The 23,031-nt window shown below is 33.8% G+C and overlaps 2 protein-coding genes across 2 annotated transcripts in view; one reads left to right on the forward strand and one right to left on the reverse strand.

The window, feature by feature from the left end:
* LOC150096036 (splicing factor, proline- and glutamine-rich-like) overlaps positions 1-4,143 on the forward strand; it is a 285,745-nt gene extending 281,602 nt beyond the window's left edge. Inside the window, exon 11 of the transcript XR_016549982.1 lies at positions 3,879-4,143. The gene's annotated coding sequence lies outside the window, so the exon portion shown is untranslated. The remainder of the gene's footprint in view (positions 1-3,878) is intronic.
* Positions 4,098-23,031, reverse strand: part of LOC150096037 (threonylcarbamoyl-AMP synthase-like) — a 70,952-nt gene continuing 52,018 nt past the window's right edge. Inside the window, exons 4-5 of the mRNA XM_090409527.1 lie at positions 15,632-15,768; positions 4,098-4,198 (exon numbers count right to left, since the gene is read on the reverse strand). Of these exons, the coding sequence (XP_090265653.1) occupies positions 4,141-4,198; positions 15,632-15,768 (195 nt within the window). The 3' untranslated portion in view covers positions 4,098-4,140. The remainder of the gene's footprint in view (positions 4,199-15,631; positions 15,769-23,031) is intronic.

Genomic DNA, 23,031 nt, shown 5'->3' on the forward strand with positions numbered 1-23,031 from the left:
GAAAATTGTAGATAGGACATTAATAATGATGTAATTTTTTTCATGTAGTACTATCATATCCTGTACACCCCTTGAGGGTACATGGCAGGAATTTGTTGATGATATGTTAGTAGAGTAGAGTTGATGGCAAGAAGTAATTTGTTTATATTTAGTTTGAAGAACTGTGGATTGTATTCTTTGGAAGACTATTCCAGAAGGGATGGATTTGGAGTTGAATTGTGAAGGAGCAATGAGTAGTTGTTACATGTGTTTCATTGGATTTAATAGAAGATGGAGGAAAATTACTGATGGCCATGAAAGTATTCACAAAAGATGCAAGCAGCAGAACTTAACATGTGAGAGGTGGTCATTAATCAGCCTAACTGCTCTCTTTTGTATTGAGTCAAATATTGGATGCTGAGGAAGCAATAGTCAGAATGTGCTTATGTCAAGAGATCGAAAGATCCCATCTGGTCTTGAGATTTTGGCATCATTGAGAGTAAGACTCAATTTTTGTTGTGTGTGTGGGTGGGGGGGGGGGGGGCTATATTTTGTTATCATTGCAATTGGCAACGTTGTCTGAATCCCATTTAAGAAGGATAGAAGAGGTTAGTGTTCTGGAGATATTTAGTTAATTCAAGAATAGGAGTAACTCTGGAGCTCGCATTTTTCAGATGATTAGGGAAAAGCCATACATACCAAGGAACTTTAGATATCTAATTGGGATGAAATTCTTCCAATTTATGGCAAAAGATCACAGAGGACATTAGAGTAGCTGAGCATTTTCCAAGGTCAAACATAAAAAAGCCAACCTCTGATTCTTATTTTTTTTTTTTTTGTGAGTGATTATGTAATATAACAGTGCTGAACAGGGTATACAAATAATCATAACACTAGCAATTTCTTGCAATAATTAGATTAAAGAAGTATCCCACTGGATTTAATCCAGTGGAATACCACCAGACTGGATTAAAGGACACTCCATCCCCAAAAAGTATAATTGAATATTTTGGTTTAAAAATTATAGTTTTCATATTGCTTATATTTGCAAATTTTAGTTTAATTTTGAATTTAAAATATCTAATGGTAAACCATGGCTTTCTATGGGTGACAATAAAAAGCATGCATTGATCCAAATATTTTAAAGCAATTTTAGGCAGGTGAGGGGGGGGGGGGATACTGGTTTAATAGCTAGAAATCATTCATAGAACATATTTTGTACTACTTTGAACAGCCTTGAGAACTTTGGCATCATTTTTATTTTTCTCAGAAAAATCTAAACAATTATCTTTAAAATTGAAGATCATTACTTGGCTTTTTATGAGTGAAACTGCACATCTATTTCACTCATCACTTTGAGTTTGTTAACACCCTAAAAATCCTTTCTTAATTTGCCAAAGTCCCAGGCACTGGAGGGGAAAAAAAAAGACCTTGAAAATATTAGAAAGCTTAAATGACACTTTTCAAAATTATATGCCACTGACTCAATGTACTCGAACAAGTCTTTAAATTTTTTAGTACTGAAAATCATCAAATAACTCATTAATTTCCTTTTATTATTATTATTATTAATTTAAAATATTCTGCTATATCAAATTAATCAGATTAAAACAACCATTTTAAAGCTTAATTTGCTGAGTTTCAAAAAGGGGTATTTTCTTTAAAATGAAATTTCAATGCAGCATTATAAAATGCTTTGAAATCATTTATTACTGTGCTTTTAACTACATGGTCTCATTTCTGGAAATGCTGATGAACTTGATACTCAAAAAAATTATTGATAAAGACAATTCTTCAGTGAATTTTTTAGACCATTCATTATGTAAAAAAATATCAAGTTTCATTCTTTTCAAGCTCTTGCAAATTGTTTTGATCACATTCATTGAGAAAATGAAATATTCTATAATTAAAGGGCCTCTGTTGAAGTTTCATTAATATGAAGGATTTTAAAGAGCTGTTTGGAACAGTCTTTTGGTTTGGTTCAAAACCTTCCATGAAAGAGGAAAATTTGTTCTCTACATGTACATGGTTGTAAAGCCATCTAGTTCATGCCTTAAAATTTCCTTAAATTCTGTTTCAGCAAACTCATGGAAATCTTTAAGGTTATCTCTTCTTTTAGCTGAAACAGAAAAATGACCATATATATTTTCTGTATCAATATCTAAATTACCAGATATATAGCAAAATTATGAATAATATGTGCACGGCAGTTTGCTTTAATTGTTTTCATTTAATTTCTTAATATTTTTGCAATATGGATTTGTTGTTATGTTCCATTGAGTTGTTTTTGACTCCTGGTGATTCTAAGAACATACACTCTCCATTCAGATCTGTCCCTGGCCATATCTTTCAGAATTTCCAGGTGCATTCCAGTTGCTTCTTTAACTCCATCCACCTAATTCTTGGTCTTCCATCAACTTGAGCAAACATCATCATCTTCTCCAGACTGTCATTTGCTCGTATAACATGTCCAAAGTATGACAAATTTTTGCTTGATGATCATAGCTTCGAGGGAGTAATTTGGCTTTATTCTATCGCTGATTTATTAGTTTGCTTTGCAGTCCATGGTATTCTTAGTAAGCCTCTCCAAACCCATAATTCAAATGCATCTATCTTCCTTCTTTCACTCTTTCTCAGGGTCCAACTTTCACATCCATATAGTACCATAGGGAATACCATTGCTTTCATGATTCTTGTTGTGAGGCTAATATCTTTAAAGATCTTGCTTAATTTGTCATTGCCTTCTTTCAACATCTTCAGTACAATAACCATCTTGATCAATTTGGGATCTAGGAGCACAAAATTGTTAACTACTTCCATTTTCTCCCTATCTACTTAAAAATCATTAAGTTCACATGTTGCCATAACGTTTGTCTTTATGGCAACAAGTTTAAGGCCATATTTAGCACTTACTTCTTTAAGTTTCATAATAAGTTCTTCCAAATCTTCTTTGCATTCTGCTAGCAAGGTGGTATCATCTGCATATCTCATTATTAATAAGTGATAATATGGATTTACCAATCTCAAAATTACAATTTTCATCTTCTGCACTGAAACTAGATACCCTTTGCCAATCAAATCCTAAATTACTCATTGAACAGACATAGGAGGATCCAAAGCATATGCTTGTACACAGTGGCGAGCTATAAGGGGCTCGCGCGAGCCCTTTGTTAAAATTTTTCTCAAATTAGCGAGCCTCTTATTCTTCTTGTTTACTTTTTTTTTGAAACATATTAAGTGACAAACTCATACGGTAACCTAACAAACATTAGTCTATTCGGCACTGTATAGATTATTTGGAATTATTGTTTCAATTCCTCTATAACGAATGCATCCAAGTTTGAAATCTTTACTACTACTCCCTTCTGGTAGCCAATGAAATGTTTTATAAAAGATTTCATTCTTATTATATTTTGATAGTCAAAAAATGTTTTTCTTATGTAAGATAAATTAATACAGTTGATTGTGTGCAAATATTTCATGTTTAGATCATGAAATATTTGTTTAAAAATTATAGCCTTTAGAGGTTGATTGCCCTCTCATACTTTTTGATTGGAATTTGTATACAAGCTGTATTAATAAAACTTTTCGTGTGAAATACGGCTTTTTTTTTTGCTCGATGATGCAAGCCCTTTGTTAAAATTTCCATAGCTCACCACTGTAGGCATTGAAAAATGAAAATAAAGGACAAATTGCATCCGTTCTCATTTCGGTAAAGTATTTCTGGCAACCCTATCCACAGGTCACACTTAACATGTAAGCAGTCATGTTAATTGTACTGGCCAAAGCTGTAATGATATAAACTTTACCTGTTTTGTAAAGGTAAAAACTCTTTAAATCTTTCACATAACCTTTTGCATCATATACATAAAAGATTTTTTTTTCTTTCTATTTTCCAGAAACAAGAACAAGATTTAAAAATGAAAGAGGACATTTTAACAGTGTTTACTTCAGCTACACTAGTTGCATCAAAAATTAAATCTGAACTGTTCGACCATCAACAGAGTTTAATGGTGATATCTAGAGTGTGGGAAAAAACTGAGTATTCTTACTGTATTTTATCCACACAGCAGTCGTACTTCTGTGCCTCTTCTGTTTTTGAAAGCAGACATTCCAACTTGTAGTTTCAGATACTGATTTTATTTATTAAAAAATATAACATTATGTTGCTTCTTGTAAGTTAAATTGATGTAATGTCATTTGTGTGTCCTTCAAAGCACTGTAAAAAAAAAAAAATAATATATATAAATTGAAGCTTTTTTTTAAGTAAAGAAAACAAATTACAAACTAATACTAGATGTACATATCACTTTATATTTTAATTATCAGAATTCCCAAAATTTTCTTTCCTTATTATTTAATCATTCTTCAACCTTCGTATCTTTTTGCACAAGCATGTTCTGGGGGGGGACCTATGAACTGTGCATCACTCCATTATGTTCCTTGTTTGCAGTTTTTTCTTTTAATGTATCCCACCCAATGAGGATGGTAAATCTATCATATATTAGTAAGATACGTGGGCTAAGTGCTAGACGAAACATGCATTAATGCTGACAGTGGTAAAAACTGTAGGAGTCGCAAAAATCACGCCCAGAGATGGTCTAACAGGCAATGAAATTCATTTACAACCTAAATTACTTTCTGATACTGATAACAGCTTCATTCAGTGAGACAGTGGTCATATCTCAGTCAACTACAAATCTGAGTTTAAGTAGGATGATCAAGCTGGCCTTCGAACAAGCCTGCCACAAAGTTGGTGCTCGGGAACATTGTTGCAAGAGAACTCTAAATACAGAAGCACATTAATTTGGAGGAAATTTTTGCAACAGGATGCAATTAAACATCTCACAATATGGTCTAATAATGTAGGTTGCTTAATATCTTGCACCAAGATTTATTCAAAATTATGTTAATTCATAATCTAATCTCAAGTGGTATGGTCACTTAAACAGAATGGGCAAAGAAAGATTAGCAAAACGAGTGTTCTCTGCCAGGTTTGCAGCAAAACGACCCAGAGGAAGACCAAGATATAGGTGGATTGATACAGTACAAAGTGCCTTAGACGATAGAAATATAAGATCTGATAACGTTGGAGTCTTGACTAACAGACTGATTTGGAGGAAAATTGTAGATTGGAAGTTAGTAATGATGTGATTTTTTTCATGGTACTATCATATCCTGTACACCCCTTGAGGGTACATGGCAGGAAATTGATGATGATAATAATATTATTATTTTTGCACTGAACACTAGGAATTTGTCGAAACCATCAGAGGTAAACTGAACTTCAGCTGTAAAGAAAATCTCAGACAAAAATATATGCAAAACTGCATGTAGCTAGATCTTCTCTTACTGGATGATCTAGCTATATATATAGTTTTATATAAAATTCTCTGTCTCAGTGTGGCAATGATTGTCATGGCTACATTGCATTCAGATCATTAGAACTAATCTTTCTCAAATTTCTATACATGTGATTGGATGTCACAGTGCAACATCTCTCCTATTGTAAAATCTGAATCTAAATATTATCTACTATTTTTCATTTTCAAATGTTTGAAACCTTTTGCATCACAGAAGCATAAATTCAGTTGTACACATTTGCTATATTATGCTAGTGCTTAATGAAATTATTGAAAACACACTGAATGAAGCCATAGTGTTATAGGACATTTGTTTCACATGATCTCCAGGAAATATGCCTGAAATCTGTTGAATAAATCATAGAACATTCTCTGTATATCTAATTCCACACAGTCCTACTAAACTATAGTATCCTTTTGTTACAATGCCTTGAAGAGCAAAAACAGTTAAACAATTACATGGGAAAACTTCAATTGGTCATGAAAATAAATGAAATCAACAATGCTTGATGTATAAATGAGAGAATGCCTGTTAAATAAAAATTAATTAACATCACAAAATATCAGTTACCATTAATGGGTATCGTTTTCAAAACTAACTATTTTACGGTTTTCTATACTTTGTATAAAAAATATATAATATACACTATAATTATTAATATGACAGAATCCATCTTCCACAGAATAGGAGAAAGGTTACAAAAAGTTATTTTCAAATTTGCCAGTCAACCCCATTACAAATCCCTGTTGTAAACTTTGAAACTGATGACACATTAAAACATACAGCAAGGAATTTAAAACAAGTGTTTTATTATAACAGATATGGGTCAGTAAATTCATGCCAGCTTTTTACAGCAACATATTCATAACCTCACTAGGGTCTTAAGTTTGTTATTACCTAATTACATCAGTTACTTAGGGTGACTGTGTGATAGTGATTATTTAACCCTAGCATGGAAATTAAAATCAAGAGAAGGAATTTTAAGAAAGCTGAATGTGATAGTAAGGTTAAAAAAAAGAAAAGAAAGAAAAAAGCATAAATTGGGAGGTGGAATTTAATTAGGAGTAACTAAATATTTAGATTTATTCTGAGAAATTCCAAAACAAAACCTAAGCGATTGTAAGAATAAACACTTTCTTAAAGAAATCTGTGCAAGAGAAAATTGTCAAGCCAGAATTTGTGTTACAGTTGGTTAAGAATGCAGAGATAAATTGTTTTTAAAGAATGGTTAAAAAAAAAAAAAAATCAAGTAGAATGGGGGTAACATAAGAACTAAGGTAAGATTTTGAAGAAGAGGACTGTTGTATTAGCATAAAAGGCAAATACACCTGTATATCTAATATAGCAACTTAGTGATGTTTGGCAGTCAGTAAGGCTGTGGAAAAGGATAACATATTTTCTGCCCTTGGCAGAAAATAAACATATATTGGAGTTAAACTGCCTATGATCATTTTTTAATGTCACTAAGATTAAAAATCATCCATACTGAATAGAAATGTACAACAATATTCACAACATGCACAATGCATAAATTAGGAATTGAGCAATGCCCAGTATGAGTTTTGTTACCAGTTGGCTGATCTTGATATTTTAACTTTTCACAAGGTAAATAGACTGCAGTAATGGTATGTGATTTTAGATTTCAGCTATGCTTTTGATAGTGTTCCAGATAAAAGCATGCTGATTAAGGTGTATTAATGATAATTTATAGTTAAATGGAAAACCAGCTGGCTGATAGACAGGTAAGAAATGATAGTTTTCAAAGGGAACACTTCAAGGAGTCGTGGAGGTGGAAGAGAAGCTTCAGTTTTGGATCAATCAATGATATATTCATGCATCAAATATCGACTTTCTCTTTGTTAATAGATGTAAAATTGGGTAGAGTAGTTAACTATTCAGATGATCTTCAATCTCTTCAGAATTATCTTAAAAGACTGGAGGGAAAGTAGCATTTAAAATTTACTGTGGAGAAATGTAAATACAGTAGAACTCGGTTATAACAATCACGGTTACAGCGAATTCACGTTTATAACTAATAATTTTGAAGGTATATTTGAATTACATTTGATTTAATGCATGTATTTCATATTTATTACGAATTTGTTTCACGGGAATAATGAACGAATAATACACGTTAGTCGTTCCTTTACTGACATTTCGTACATACGCATTTTCTGGTTGTGGAAAAATGTTGGGAGTCAAACGGAAAATTTTATAGGTTTCCGAAAAAGAAGAAATTATACGGGAGGTGGAAAGTGGCCAACCAAATCTGACAGTAACAAAGAAGTATGGTTTGTTCTCATCTACAATATCAACAATTTGGAAGAATCGCGAGTTGACTGAAAGCTTTTGAAAACAATTTATCGAAGTGTAAAAAACTTAAAAAGTGTAATAAAAGTGACGTTGATGAGGCACTTCTTTCGTGGTTTAAAGTACAAAGAACCGCTGGCTTACCTATTAGCGGACCAATTTTGAAAGTTCAAGCCGAAAAATTTGCTGTTCAACTTGGTTATAGCGATTTTAAATGTAACAATGGGTGGATTGATCACTTTAAGAACAGAAACAATATTGTCTATGCAAAAGTAAGTGGCGAGGCATTGTCCATTGACAAAAACGTTTTTGATTGGATCAAGAATGTATGGCCAGACATCAAACGAAAGTATGGATACAACAGCATTCATAATACAGATGAAGCAAGGTTTTTTTTTATAATTTAACGGCCAATAAAACTTTTCAATTTAAAAACGAAAAGTGCATTGGCGGAAAACTTATCAAAAATAGACTCACAGTTTTAGTTTGTGCGAACATGACTGGTAGTGATAAAAGAAAGCTTCTTGTAATTGGAAAATCGGCAAAGCCTAGATGCTTTAAAAACATAAAGAAACTTCCTGTTGATTATACAGCGAATAAAAAGGCCTGGATGACATCTTCAATTTTCGAAAATGAAATTCGCAAGTGGGATAAAAATCTTCGCAGTGAAAACCGGAAAATTTTGTTATTGATAGACAACTGTCCTACCCATCCTGTAGTGGCTAATTTAACAAACATAAAACTTGTTTTTTTTTGACACAGAATGTGACACTGTCTTACAACCACTTGATCAAGGCATAATAAGATGTTTTAAATCCCATTTTCGTCGTCTGTTAGTCTTGGAACTAATAGAACACAGAGAAAAATCTGCTGAAAATGTTTATGCTTACGACTCGAAGATCAGTGTACTTCACGCGATACGTTTAATGAGTGATGCTTGGAATTTGGTTTCATCGTCTACGATACAAAACTGTTTTAAGAAAGCCGATCTTGTGGAATATGAGTGCGAATCTGAAGAAGATGAAGAGGATAACTTACCGTTATCAGCATGGTTAAAAGCGCAAAACTTGAACAAATTTGAAACGTGCGCAGAGATTGATAATTTTATAGACATCGATAATGTGCGTCGCAACTTCGGGTATACCGACAGACGCTGACATCTTAAAACAAATCTCTCATACACCAGAAGAAGATTAGTAGTAGTGACTCCGAGGAAGAAAATAGCAATGATGAGAAAATCGTTACCTGGTGTGAAGCAGAAAGTGCTTTACATATTTTAACAAGATGTATGGAATTGCGATCTGTAAGTTTAGACGACACATTCATGCATCTTAGTGGTATAAGGAACAATTTCAAACGTATGAAACATGCATCTTATGCAAAGCAAAGCATGCTTGATGATTTTTTATGTTAATAATGTGAAGTTTTAAAAATAAATTTTCATTCTTTATATGCATGTATGCACATATGTATTTATGTTACCCAATATACTTATGCTGAGAAAAATCTGAAAACATTTTTAATTCGCTCAAATTATGACCTTCTTGGATATAACGAATAACGACCACACATATTACGAACAAATATATGCGGTCCCGTGGAATTCGTTATAACCGAGTTCTACTGTATATTTAATTTGGTAATAAATTAGAATTAGATAAATACAAACAATGAGAAGGATATGGAAAGTAATTTGGGCATTACAGTCAGAAATCATATTGGTAATATAAAATAAACTTGCCAAGAAATTAAATTCTTGTTTAATCCTTTATTCAAGTCTAAGCAAACAGCATTTGCATAGAAGCAAATAATGACTTCACATCGGCTGCCTCAGTTTCCCACAATGCAAGAGCCATCCTTCCTTCCTTTCAGAAGTGTACATTATATGCAAGTAGTCTAGTCGTGAGGAATCTTTATATACAAACTTTGTTTGCTTCACTTGAATAATGAATTTAAAAAGAATATAATTTCTTGGCAAGTGAAAAAAATTTCTGCATGGATAAGAGAACTAGTAAAGCACAGCAAATTGTTGGTTAATTTAAAAATAATTCACTTGCGGAAGAAAGGAGGAAGTTATGATCTCCTTGTATAAGTCTCTGGTTAGATGAATTGGGAGATTATAGGGCTCAGCTTTGTTACCCACATTTCTAATGGATGATAAAAGAATTGAAGAGAAGATCTGCTGAATATTTTTAATGATTATATCATGAAAGATATGGGACTCATTTGTTGAGCTTAACAGAAGGATAGGAGAGACTGTACTGAAGTTTATAAATTAGTTCATAACCTTTATGATGTGAATATCTATGCTACAACTAACTTGAGTCAAGATCTACTGGAAAAAGGGGACAGATAAGGTAATGAAGAAAAAAAGAAATATAAACAGCTTTTTTTTTTTTTTTTTTTTGGAGAAAAATGTGTAACACCATTCTTAAAGTGTTCTGGAGCAGGCATTATGAGGTCAGAACACAATTTCATGAAATTTTTTAACATGTATCCACAGGGCATGCTTACATGTTAATAAAGAACATGAAGGTTTAACATTGCCAATGTAAAAACTTATTATACACTGTTCATATTGTCAGACTAGAGATGTGTTCAACATCCTACACACAGTTAAGATGAAGGAGTGAGGTAATACTACTTAAAAAGTGACAGCTTATTCTAGGAAGCTGCCTACACTCTACAGAACTTATCAATTTCCTGATATGTACCTTCAAGGGATGTTCAGGTTACTATGACAGCACATGATCAAGTTTACATTATTATTAATCCCAGAAGCGGTATCCACCATGTGTTCATTTCTGTTAAACCTACATAACACAAGCAAAAACGGCCCGACATCCTTTTTCATTTGAACTGCTTACTCACCAAACCTGCTCATCTAATCCTTTCATTCCATCTACCTCAGCTTCTGTGGAAAAGCCTTTCTCATGAAGTATTTTAAATATAAAATAAAATTTGCCAAGAAATTAGAAATTATTGGTTTAATCATTTATCCAAGTGTATGCAAACAAAGTTTGTGCATAAAGTAACTTCATGACAGGGCAACTTGCATATAAAAGCTAATGAATTCACATTAATTGCCTTAGTATCCCATAATGTAATGCACATATCCTTACAGACATATAATGCTATGCATTATAGGAAGGACCACTACCCAGACTGGCTTCAGCCTTTATTGAGGTCTCATCAGTGGGAGCCAGATCCAGAAGTGATACCAAGGTTGAAGTAATGGAGAAGTCATATTTCCATATACAAGTAACCAAAAGGTGTCACACTTTATTATTAAAATATTACAGAGGTGGAAAGGTTTTCATTTCAGAAACTAGATTTTCATCTGTTGTAAGGAGGATGTGAGCAGGTTTTTTTTTTTTTTTATGTGGAGAGTGATAGGTAATTGAAATGCACTGCCCAAGAGAACAGTGAATCATTCAAGACAGTATAATGAGCTGTGTGTGTGAGAGAGAGGGGGTCTCTCACAGTGAGTCTTGACTTCACAGAAGTCTGATAATGATAATTCAAGCAAAGTGGCCAGAAACAGATGCAATTCAGAGTGGTAGGTAAGTTAAATGCACTGCCTGAGAATATGGTGAATGTATTCAAGAAACAGTATGATGAGCTGTGTGTGACAGAGAGAGAGAAATTCATGCAATATACACATACAGAGACTAAACATGTTATCGTACTAAATTAAGGTTAGGGAAACCAACAACACTTGGCAAGCCATGGCCAAAAACACTCAAACATACAGATATAAAATTCACTTATTGGACATAATTCTTTTAGAGAATGAGAATGGTAATATTTCAGTTCAGTAATATGAAATATAAAAAATGCAAGTCCATAAAACCACCTCTTTATTTGGTAAATTCTATGGTTGTTGGCCAGACTAGCAGGTCATGAAAAACTAGGATAGGTGAACATATAAAATACATTGGGTTACACAACATCTCTACCTAGGATCTTCAGTTGTGATTTACTACCTTTGATTTGAAACCAAATGCTAACAATGGTTGTTAGCATTCAGTTTCTGGCTGCTTTAAAAAAAAAAAAAAAAAAATCACACATGAATATTTAATTAGTTCCCAGAAAACTATTGTTAAGCTACTGTAAATCGAATCCTGATTTCCCAGAGGCTTAACATCAAGAATCAAGGTTATGTTCCTAGAAACACAGTTTTAACTATATAATACCACACAGAAATAGTAACTAAACTAAAATACAGAACTTAAATGATGAAACAAAGAAACCTACTTAATTTGATTAGGCAAAAAAATGCTACAGTATTTACAATTCAGAGCTTCTTAAAATAAAAATCACATGTAATTTCTTTGGAACTTAGGAGTTTTCTTCTTTCTTGATCAATTTTTCTGTAGCATGACGGATTCCTGAAGCATTCTTGATTATGGCTAAGATTGAGCTACACTAAAAATCTAAATCATCAGTTTCAAACTCTTTAGAAAAATCATTTTTTCAAAAGCCTCAGTAAGTCAGTGTAATGTAAAGGCAGGGATAGAATTAGTTGACTTCTTTGTTGATATGGCAAAAGCATTTGAACAAATTCTTCAATGGTAGGCCCTTTCCTATACAAGTTCAACAATTCATTTATATCTTCAATAAAAGCTTCCAAAACAAACTAGTTTGCTAACGTAACCATAGTCATTATTGTTGTCTTTTCTAAAGATTCAGTCTTTAACCAAAGACAAGTTTTTTCAAAACTCTCTTCAAGCTGGATTTGGCAACTTCATCCCATGCATCATTAATCATTTTTACAGCATCCAAACTGCTCAATTTTCATCAATTCTTGGATCATTGGGCAATCTTCTACATTGACTGCTTTTAGCAGTTTTTCAAATGTTTGACAAAGATAATGCACCTTGAAGAAAGCAATGGCCTTAGTGAGCAAACTAGCTGAAGAATGAAAGTGGTATTTGGAGGGAAAACTAATTATGTTAGGATGAGCATGTTGAAGAATCAAAAAATAGCCTGATGCATTATACCAAAGCAGCAAAACTTTAAAAGGAAGATCACCATCTACACAATATTTTATTCCTCAGGAATAAAGTGATGAGATGCACAGGCACACAAGGCTCTAACTGTGGGACCCCAAAAAATGAAGGCCAATTTAAGGGCCCTAATTTTTCAAAAATTTATAAGAAAACTATATACCAAATAAAAAATAATAATTAAAAGGGATATTTCTGATATGAAGTCAAGAAACAGAAGACTGTTTGGAATTACAGAATAAGCAACTAAGTTATGAGGCCAGTGTCTGTTAATTTTGCGTTGTCTGTCTTACCTATTGTGGGATGAAAAACCCAAGTTTCTATTAGGAACAAACATGCCACTTCCATATGACACTGGCTAACTCACTTAAAGTTGAAAAGCTCATAAGGATTCTTCTTTGTGTCCTAGAAAGATTTGAACCTAGGTTTTCTGATCAAAAAGTAACGTAGTTACTAAATAATCTGAGCCACTGTAGCTCAGTCAGTATTAACTCTCCCCACCAGTTGTAAAGACCTGGGTTCAAATACCAGCCTTTATAAAGGCATTTTTCATCTGAAGTAGGTTACCTGCTGTATGAGGTGGCAGCAGTTTTTTCTCCTAGAAACTCAAGTTTTTCATCTCGAAAAACAGAACACATGCAATAATAGACATAATACATGGGTCTCATAGCCACAGTTGCTTTGGTCATAATTCCAAACAACCTGACTGAGCTACAGTAACAGAAAAGCATGAAAATATGGAACAAAAGGGAGAAATGGACAGACTGGGAATCTACAAATATACAGGGAAAGGCATGGGAGTAGAATGAAAAACTAAAGTTTCCAAGAGGGAAATCCTACCACTACTGTATGAGATTGGCTAAAGTCACCTTCAGTTGAAAATTCTTTATAAACAGTTCTTTCCACCCTAAACAGGATTTATATCTAAGTTTTCTAAACAGAGTATTGCTGTTACCAATGAGCTACAGAAGGCTCTGTAGCTAATCTACTGTCACTTGCTCCAGGAAACTTCCTAGGGCAAGTGACAGTAGACAGGAATTGAAGTTCAGGTGACACATTGCAAAAGTCGTGAAAATCACTCGCTGATCTATTTTCATAATGCAAAGTGCATTGACAAGCAAGGATAAGAAGGTGATAAGTGCCATTTTAAAAGGCACTATCAGACCACATCTACATTTCTGTGTGAAGATCTGGTCATGTGGGGAATAAGAAAATAGGGATGGTCTAGAGCAGGGATTCTCAACCTATGGTATGAAAACAGATTTGCTTATGATACATCTAATATCTTGAATTAAATATAGTGGTACGCCACTGGAAAAGGTTGAGAACCCTGGTCTAGAGGAATGTGACTTTACACAGTCTCTGGACTGATCTGAGAAAAGACTAAAGGAATAAGTTTTGCAGAGCTGAATTGTTGAGAAGAACTTATCGGTATATACAAAGGTTGTCTGCAAAGTCCTCAACTATAGATGGTAACACCATCAACAAGATTTCTTTTTTCTAAGTTGGTACATCTGTCATAAGCATCCATGTGAAATTGTAAGTCATTCTATCAAGTAGTTTGTTTTATACAGCTGTCTGAAGCAAAAATGTTGTCTGTATCCCTTGAAATGGATAAAATTGAGTATCGCGCAGTTATAAAATTCTTTGTAAAAGAAGGTTTAACGCCAAAAGAAATTCATTCGAAGTTCATAAAAGTTTATGGGTGTTCTTCTTCGTTTTTGACTATTAAGAAATGGGCTGCAGAGTTTAAACGTGGCTGTACCAACCTTGAAGATGATCCATGTGAAGGATGTCCAAAAAGTGTAACAACACCAAAAATCATTGATCAAGTGCACAATATGGTATTGGATGATCAGCCAGTCAAAGTGTGTGAAATTGCTGAGACTATAGGCATTTCAAAAGAACGTGTAGGATATATTTTGCATAAGATGGGTGCTGCGCTTGCTCACAGCAGATCGAAAACGCACTCGCATGAAAATCTGAACAGTGCTTGGAGCGTTTTAACAAGAATAAAACTGATTTTATGCATCGTTTTATTACTATGGATGAGACTTGAATTCATCATCACACACCAGAATCCAAACAGCAGTCAAAGCAGTGGACAGAAGCCGGTTGTTCACTGGAAGAGAAGACAAAGTCGGTTCCATCAGCAGGAAAGGTCATGGCATCGGTGTTTTGGGATGCTAAAGGCATTTTGTTTATTAATTATCTTGAAAAGGGTAAAACAATAACCGGGGAATCTTATTCCGATCTTTTAACCAGACTAGATGAAAAAATTCGTGAGAAAAGACCGGTTTGCAGAAGAAAAAAAATCATCTTTCATGTCTTCTTAGGACAATGCACTTGCCCACAAAGGTGTTTTGGCAATGGGAAAATTAAGGGATCTGCACCATGAACATCCACCCTATTCCCCATATTTGACTCCCTCTGACTTCTATCTCTTCCCAAAACTAAAACTCTTCCTCGCTGGTCAGCATTTTTCTTCGAATCAAGGTGATTGCAGTTGTAGAGGGGTATTTTGCAGATCTTACTGAGAACCACTACAGGGATAGGATAATGGTGCTGGAGCATCACTGGAATAAATGCATTAGTCTTAAGGGAGATTATGTTGAAAAATAAAAATAATTTTGAAATTATAAATTCATTTTTTCATTGTTAGGCCGAGAACTTTTCAGACCACCCTCGTATATAAGGAAATACTACACAGGATAATTGATAGTGGGAGAATGAGAAACGATCCTCTAGTTATTTAAAGGCCAGCTTATGAAAGTGAAGAGCCCCCCACCATAGGAGAGTGGAATGCTTTGCTTGGGAAGAATGAAGGCATGAACTATGAATGTCTTCAAAGTGATGTATGATAGATCTATATAAAGCATGCCCTCCATCTTATTACTCTATGGAGGTCTGGAATAATAATAATATAAATACTAATCATTAATTTCCTATAGCATTCAAATACTGCTTACCATCCTTGTCTCACTATTTTATAGTAGCCTTTCGCAGACAAGTCAATTACAGTTGAACCAAGCCTTTCTGGATCACATTTTCCCAAAATTCCTCCATCAAATACTACTTCTAGATTAGACCATAGATCCTGGAATTCCTATATTCAAATATGCACATTTTACAAAAATATTAATTTCTTATAACAAAGCTGCATATAACAATACCAAAGTTCATACTATTCTTTTCATTCCATTTCAATGACATACCTTTGTTCAGCAGAATGTGAATAGTAACACAGAATTATGAATTTGTTTACAACTTATTGTGATATGACATGAAACAGGGTTACTACAGGTTACCAGGAATGCTAAGGTAGAAATGAAGAAGATATGTTAATCATATGCAATAAATGAAATCTGTTTTAATCAACAAAATCTAAGGATCATACAAGGATTTCACATCATAATGGAAGCTTTAACAAAGGAAGGGAGCTAGAGGCAGGGTATTTAAATGATCCGAGACAATTATAAAAGATGGCATTTTGCAATAACATTATTGTGTAGTGATATTCATTATTATAGAAAATTAATGTTTAACTAGATTCAGTTTACTGACATCTGTTACATAAATTTCATTTCGAAATATCTGTCCAAATTTTCCAAGTAAAATTGGTTAATTTCAATCCAAACTGAGATGACATGATAATTTTTAAAAAATATTAAATACCACATACGAGCTTACATTAGCCAGAGCTGAGTTATTATGTTGCATTATTTTGAACTTTTGTTTTTCCATTTAAAATTATATAATTTAAACCAAAACTGAGATGTTTTATACATCTTCTTTAGCCTCTTTCCATCCACTGTTGTATATAGGCTTCCTCCTTAACTTTCCAGTTCTGTTTTTAGTCAATATTTACCTTCTTGTGTCAAATTTTTGTAGATCATTCCTCCATCTTGTTCTTTTGTTTAATTTCATCTGGTAGTATACTAATATGACCAGCCCATCTCCACTTACAAAACTTCACAATATCATCTACTTCAGTCATTTTTCTAATTCTAGTATTTCTTATTCTATCCCTTTTTGTTTTGTGAAGCATTCTTCTCTCCAAGGCTCTCTGAGACATGCAGCCTGTCTTCCTGTTTTTTAATTGTTGCCCATGTTTCACTTCCATAGGTAAACACTGGAATAATGTATATATTAAAGAGTTTTCTTTTTAAGCATACAAGTAATCTTTATACAACCAAAAATGCTTTGTTTCTCATGTGATTCTTCTACTTATTTATCTTGTTTTTCCTTACTAACTAGCTGACTAAGGTAAATACAGTCCTCCACAATTTCAATATGATTATCTGTTAATTTTAGTTCGGTATGATCTGAATTTGTCACCGGTTTGGTTTTAGATTAATCTTTAAACCTTTGTTTGTGCTTTCTCTATCAAGATCATTTAGCATTTCCTGAACTTCTTTATTTTTTTCTAAAAGAACAAATGTCACTGCAAAATGTAAGTGATTGAGATTTTTTCCATTGATGCTAATTCCATAGTTTTCCAATGAGATGTTCTTAAAGACTTCTTCTAATGTAGCAGAAAACAATTTGGGTTATATAGGATCCCCTTGCGTAACTACTTTCTCAATAGCAAATTCCTCTCCCCTAATGTTCTAGCTTTATACTGGCTGTTGAGTTCTGATATACAGTTTTTAATAAAACTGTATATCAGAACACACTTTGTTGGGATGGCTTATTGTTTTAACCTGTTTATTATTATATACCTGTTGTGGGACACTGATGACGATGAAAACAAAATCAATTCACCGGATTCGAACTGGGATCCATATGACGATCATTTAAACCAGGGGGTCTCCAAACTACGGCCCGCAATATGATTTTATCTGGCCTGCCAATTGGACTAATTTTTCAATAAGAATCCGCAAAAAAAGATCAGTTAAAATGGACTAACGAAGAAAAAAAATTTAAAAGAATTCAAAACGAAATAAAAAAAGTTATATCCAAATAAACTTTTTTTATCAACAAAAAAAATTTATGTCACATGAAATAAGAACACTTAAAAAAGTCGGTAAAAACACGGTTAAAATGAACTAACGAGCAAAAAACAAAATTTCCCGCTCTGTATTCATTGACAAAAAAACTCACGAAATTAAAAAAAAAAAAAGTTACATATAAATTGTCTGTGTATATTCGGAAAAACTAACTAGCACAGGGGTGGGCAACCTTTTTAAGTGTGCATGCCAAAATTGCCAAATCTTCGATGCAAAATTTTCTCACGTGCCAACTGAAATTTTGGAGAACATATTATTATTTGGTATATTTTAAGTATTGGAAGAACCTTTTCAAATAATCAGAAATCACATTAGAGTAGTAAAATCAAAGAATATTGTAAAAGTGATTATTGTAAGTCGCATAAGATTGAATTAATGTAAAAATTAGTGACGGAATTTTTACTTAAAAGTCCTTCTACCCTGTTGATAGCGTGGATATTTTTTATTTGCCTTTAAGTATAATTCTAGTGTAATTAAGTGTAAGTATATACACATTTTAGAAAACCTATAAATTCTTTATGAAACACAAAGAAATATATAAAATGATGGTAAAGGAGTCACGCCACATCTGGCTGCCTAGCGAATGATGCAACAACCGATTTTGCTACTAAAACAGTCAATAGTGTTTGCTTCTTTATTCGGTATTGCTATATTTAAGAAATCTGTATTATATTAAGTTAAAATATACAACTCAGCAAAGATGTTGGATATCTATTTATTTATTTAATTAGTTTTTAAGGTAAGCGTTGGTGGCCTGCTGGGAAAAAGTTGTTGGCGTGCCATGTGTGCCAAGGATTCCCCACCCCTGGTCTAGCACTTCACTCTCCATTGGAATAATGTTTAACAGAATTGTCAACTTCCATGGGTGAGATTCACATAAAAAGAAAAAAAAGTCTTCTCATTATTCTTAACACAGTTAAAAAGCATAATCTTCATTAGTTTGGCCACTCTGTATGAAGGGAAACAGATAGACTTCCTCACCTATTGTTTGAGAGCACAATGTAAGTTACAAAACCCAGAGGGAGGATTGAAACTGACATGGCGAATAAAGCCCTTAGAACTGAATGGGCTTTCAAAATGCTTGCATATGAAAGAGCTTGCTCTGGATAGAGAAAGGCTGACTTACTTGCCAGGAACTTTCAATATGATTTCTTTTCCAGAAATTGCCATTAACTTATAGAACCAGCATGATGTTCTGATTTTTTTCTAGAAGACAACTTTGCTAAAATTTTATTACATATTATTTCCCTGGATGAATCAATCAGTATTTTTTCTTCTATGGGTCTAAAGAATAGATCTTGTTTTAAAACTCATTTTTTTCATAAAATTTTTGATTTGGATCTTAGTTAACCTACAAAAGCCATTCCAGGTTCTTTTTAAAACCTTTCAGCACCTCCTTACATGCTTTACTTTTCTATATGACTCATTTTTATCCTACCCAAAACCAAATGGCTACTGCTTTCCATTTCAAATTCTGAACCAGTCTAAAGTTATTATTACTATCAACAATAATAGTCAATAAAGCTTATTTCTTCTGTATTCTCTCTCTCTCTCTCTCTCCATGTGAATTTATGCTGAAACAAGGTATTAGTAATCACTAATGACAATGATTTAACCCTTCAGTTGTGCCCAATTCTTGGTAGCTTTTGTAGGCATGTGTTCTTACTACAAAGTTTCTGGTAAGATTTTTACAGATACTTCACCACAGATCCTAAGCTAGATATCAAAATAAAAGCTAGCATGTTCAACAGCTGTGTCTTCCCATCTTTAACCTATGCCTCCAAAACTTGGTGCACCACACAAAAAGAACTTAGTCTACAAACCACCTGGCATGCCATGGAAAAAGAATCTTAGGGATAAGTAAAAAAAATCACATCACATCACAAATACAACTATTAGAAAATTAACCTATATTAGGAGTTATAAAAAGTAATTTAAGAAAATATCTGATGGAAGAAGAAGCAGTGAAAAAAGTATGTAGAAGATTTAGAGTATGTAGAGGATTTGTATAAAAAAGAGATCACATTGAAGGAGAATTTGTTGAGGAACCCATGATAATGAAAAGTGAAGTGATATCAGCAATGGAATAGCAGCCTAAAGGAAAAGCTCCTGAAGCAGATGGAGTGTCAGTGGAATTAGTGAGACCAGCTGGGGATGAAATAGTGAATATATCAACTGAAATTTGTCAACAGGTTTGGAAGAAAATATGCTGGCCTAGATTGGATTATAGATATTCATTCCAATTCCTAAGAAATCAAATCCCAAAGAGTGGGAGAATTACAGAACTGCTGCTATAATTTCACATGCAAGTAAAGTGAAAATGCCTGTTTTTATAGTGGAAAGGAAACATGAAGAACAATGTGGTTCAGACCAAACAGATGTTGTTAGGATTATATTTTCAGTTCAACACAAATAGGTGAGAAATCATGGGAATATAACAAGGATCTGTATTTAAGTTTTGTAGATATGGAAAAGGGGGGGGGGTTGCACTTTAGTGTCAAAGCAAGATGACTGAGAGGAAACCTCCAAGTAATCTCTTAAGGAATGCAGAGAGCTAACCAGGGATTCCAACATGCCTAATACTCACCTTAGGTATCTACTTGGATACTAAATGAACCAGGATGAGCTGGCAATTTGGGATTTAGCTGACCAATCAAATTGTATTGTTATTAGCTTAAACAAAATAATATAATGGCACAACATTAAAGAATTTCATGCCTGCTGAGGTTGATTAAATAAGGCCTACACTGTTTTCATCAGGGAATCAAGCCAAACAGTGAAAAGTCAGTTACTGGAACAAATCCCAACTCAACAGCAGGCAAGCACAAGACTGGTATAACTTGTTTTGTTTACCTTTCCTCTTCCATTCTGTTTAAGTGATCATAGTACCTGAGAGTTGGTATGAAAATCAGCAATAAAAATAGACAAGGATGCTAAAAACATCACAACATCCTGAATATAGAGAATCTATAGAAGTAAAGCATTTCAATTATTTAGGCATAAATTTTTAGCAAGGTTGGCAAATTCAGAAGGCAGTGATATTACATGGTAGTCACTACAGGTCAGAAATACTATTTTTAGAATCAGCATCTGCCATGAAACACTCCCCCAGTCTCAACAAGCATGGTTGCATTAATTTGCCAAAGGTTTGAGAGACAGTCAATTCTGAGACCAGAAACCTGATTTCTCCAAATTAACTTTATGGTTATCCAACCTATAGATGGTGTCATGTTAGGGCATTAGTTCTGTTTCACTTACAATCTGAACTGTTTCTAATGATTTAGTTTAGTGCCTGTATGCTTGTCAAAGTTATAAATTGAACTCTGAAAATGATGGTTAAAAATCCAGTAAAATATTAGTAAGTTCAATAAATTAATTTTTTCCCTCTTTCTTTGTGCTGTTTATACTGTGAAGTACTATTATGCACACACACACTGGTTTCTATAAATTAAGAACAAAGAAAATAATCAAGATAACTTGGGGGGGGGGGATATATGAAAGTCAGGTACATTACGTAAAAAGTGATGGTAAGTGGTTATCAAATACAAATGAGCTACAGCATAAAAAGCACAGGCATTCTGAAGTGATTTTCCATTTCATGAGTGGAGTGAGAGTTCTTGGATACAGCTACAAGACATCATTAACTGATTAATTTGGGTAGTGAGCCATTGTAAGACTACAGGCCGACCAAAGTCAGGAGGAGGTAGCCAGTTGATTGCATACAAGTCATTCCATAGTTCACTGACTGGTTGCAGACCAATTCCGACAGCCATAAGCAGTCTCCTGGAGATACAGCAAAGCAAAGCCATGGACTACATCCACAGTGGGTGACTGATAGCTCAGATTATTCACTTACCAAAACAGGAGTGCTATCCAGAATCTGATACGATCTGACCTCTCATCGCCTACAGGGATATCTTCATCCACTGTGCACAGAAGGTTTCATGTTGGTGGTATGCTAGGTAACTGGTAGTCTGTGCACTCCTATCAATATAGCATAGAAAAGAATGCTTAAAACTGGCCACACGCTTCACAGCAACTGGACCAATGGGAGTCAATATTGTTTACAGATGAGTTCTGATTTGTTCTACAAAGCGATACTAGGCATGCTCTAATCTGAAAAGAACTAGGGATATGTATCCCTCTAATATCCATGAAAGGGACACTCGTGATGAAGTTAGTGTGATGGTTTGGGGAGGCATCTTGCTGGGTTAATGCAGTGACCTACATATGCTTCCTGCAACTTATAGAAACTAGATTCTGGATCCCTACATTCATCCATTATGTAGATGTGATAGGGGGAAACATTTATCCTACAAGACAATAATGCTCACCTTCATCGAGTGAAGCTCATGGACCAGTATCTTCAAGAAGAGAATATCATACTGGACTGACCAGCCAGGTCTCCTGACCTTAATCCTAAGGAGCATGTCTAGGATGATACATGCTGCTGCTCTCAACCTCCCTCCCCAAAACCTTGAGGAATTTAGGAGAGATTTGCAGGAGCAATGGTTGTTATTACCAACCGAGCTCCCAGACATCATTATAAACAATATGAAACATCATTGAGAGTGTTGTATTGGTATGGGGTGATCACACTCCTTATTGTGACACTCACACAATCTCATTATGGCCTGGCCTCTTCTTTTTGATTGATTTGCTTTACAGTGCAGAACAGCAAAGGTCACACTGCACCAGGACCCAGGTTAGTTACAGAAGTACACACAGTATTAGGAAATAATCAATAAATAGATATCTACACCAGGTATTAATAAGTAGTCATAAGGAGCAATAAATAAAGTATATGTAAAAAATAGGATATCTATACATTAAAAGTATTAATAAATACCTCTCTCTATACAAAGTATTAAATAAATAGTTATATATACAAGATATTAAAAATGTTACAAAAACAGAAATGATTAAACAAAATGTATGTACAAGGTTTATATTTAGATACCATATTGTAGATACTAAACAAATTTATAACCAAATGTGATTAAATAAATTAATTCTTTGTAAAAAATTTAAAAATGTCATGCAATTTGTCCAAGTCTGATAACAACTGTCTGGGTGTATAGAGCTCAGCCAGATAAGTAAAAATATCATTCCTGTCTAAGTGAAGTGCCAGCACTGCACCAGAATGGTAAGACAGGTGGTATTGCATTTCTCACACATAGGTGGTCATCAGCCCCCAGCAAATAAGAATGTGTTATGCAGAGCCTATCAAGAGCAACTGCCTCTGTTTGAACTCTGCGAAAGCTAGACTACCATAATTTAATTTGATAGAGTTTATTATTAGTCTCTCTATTCCAAGATAACTGTCACTGAGTAGGAGTTTTTGTCTGATAATCTGTCTG

The sequence above is a fragment of the Typopeltis vanoorti genome, chromosome 19, assembly GCF_054136105.1.
Source record: "Typopeltis vanoorti isolate ZY-2024b chromosome 19, IOZ_Tvanoo_1.0, whole genome shotgun sequence".
Taxonomy (NCBI): domain Eukaryota; kingdom Metazoa; phylum Arthropoda; class Arachnida; order Uropygi; family Thelyphonidae; genus Typopeltis; species Typopeltis vanoorti.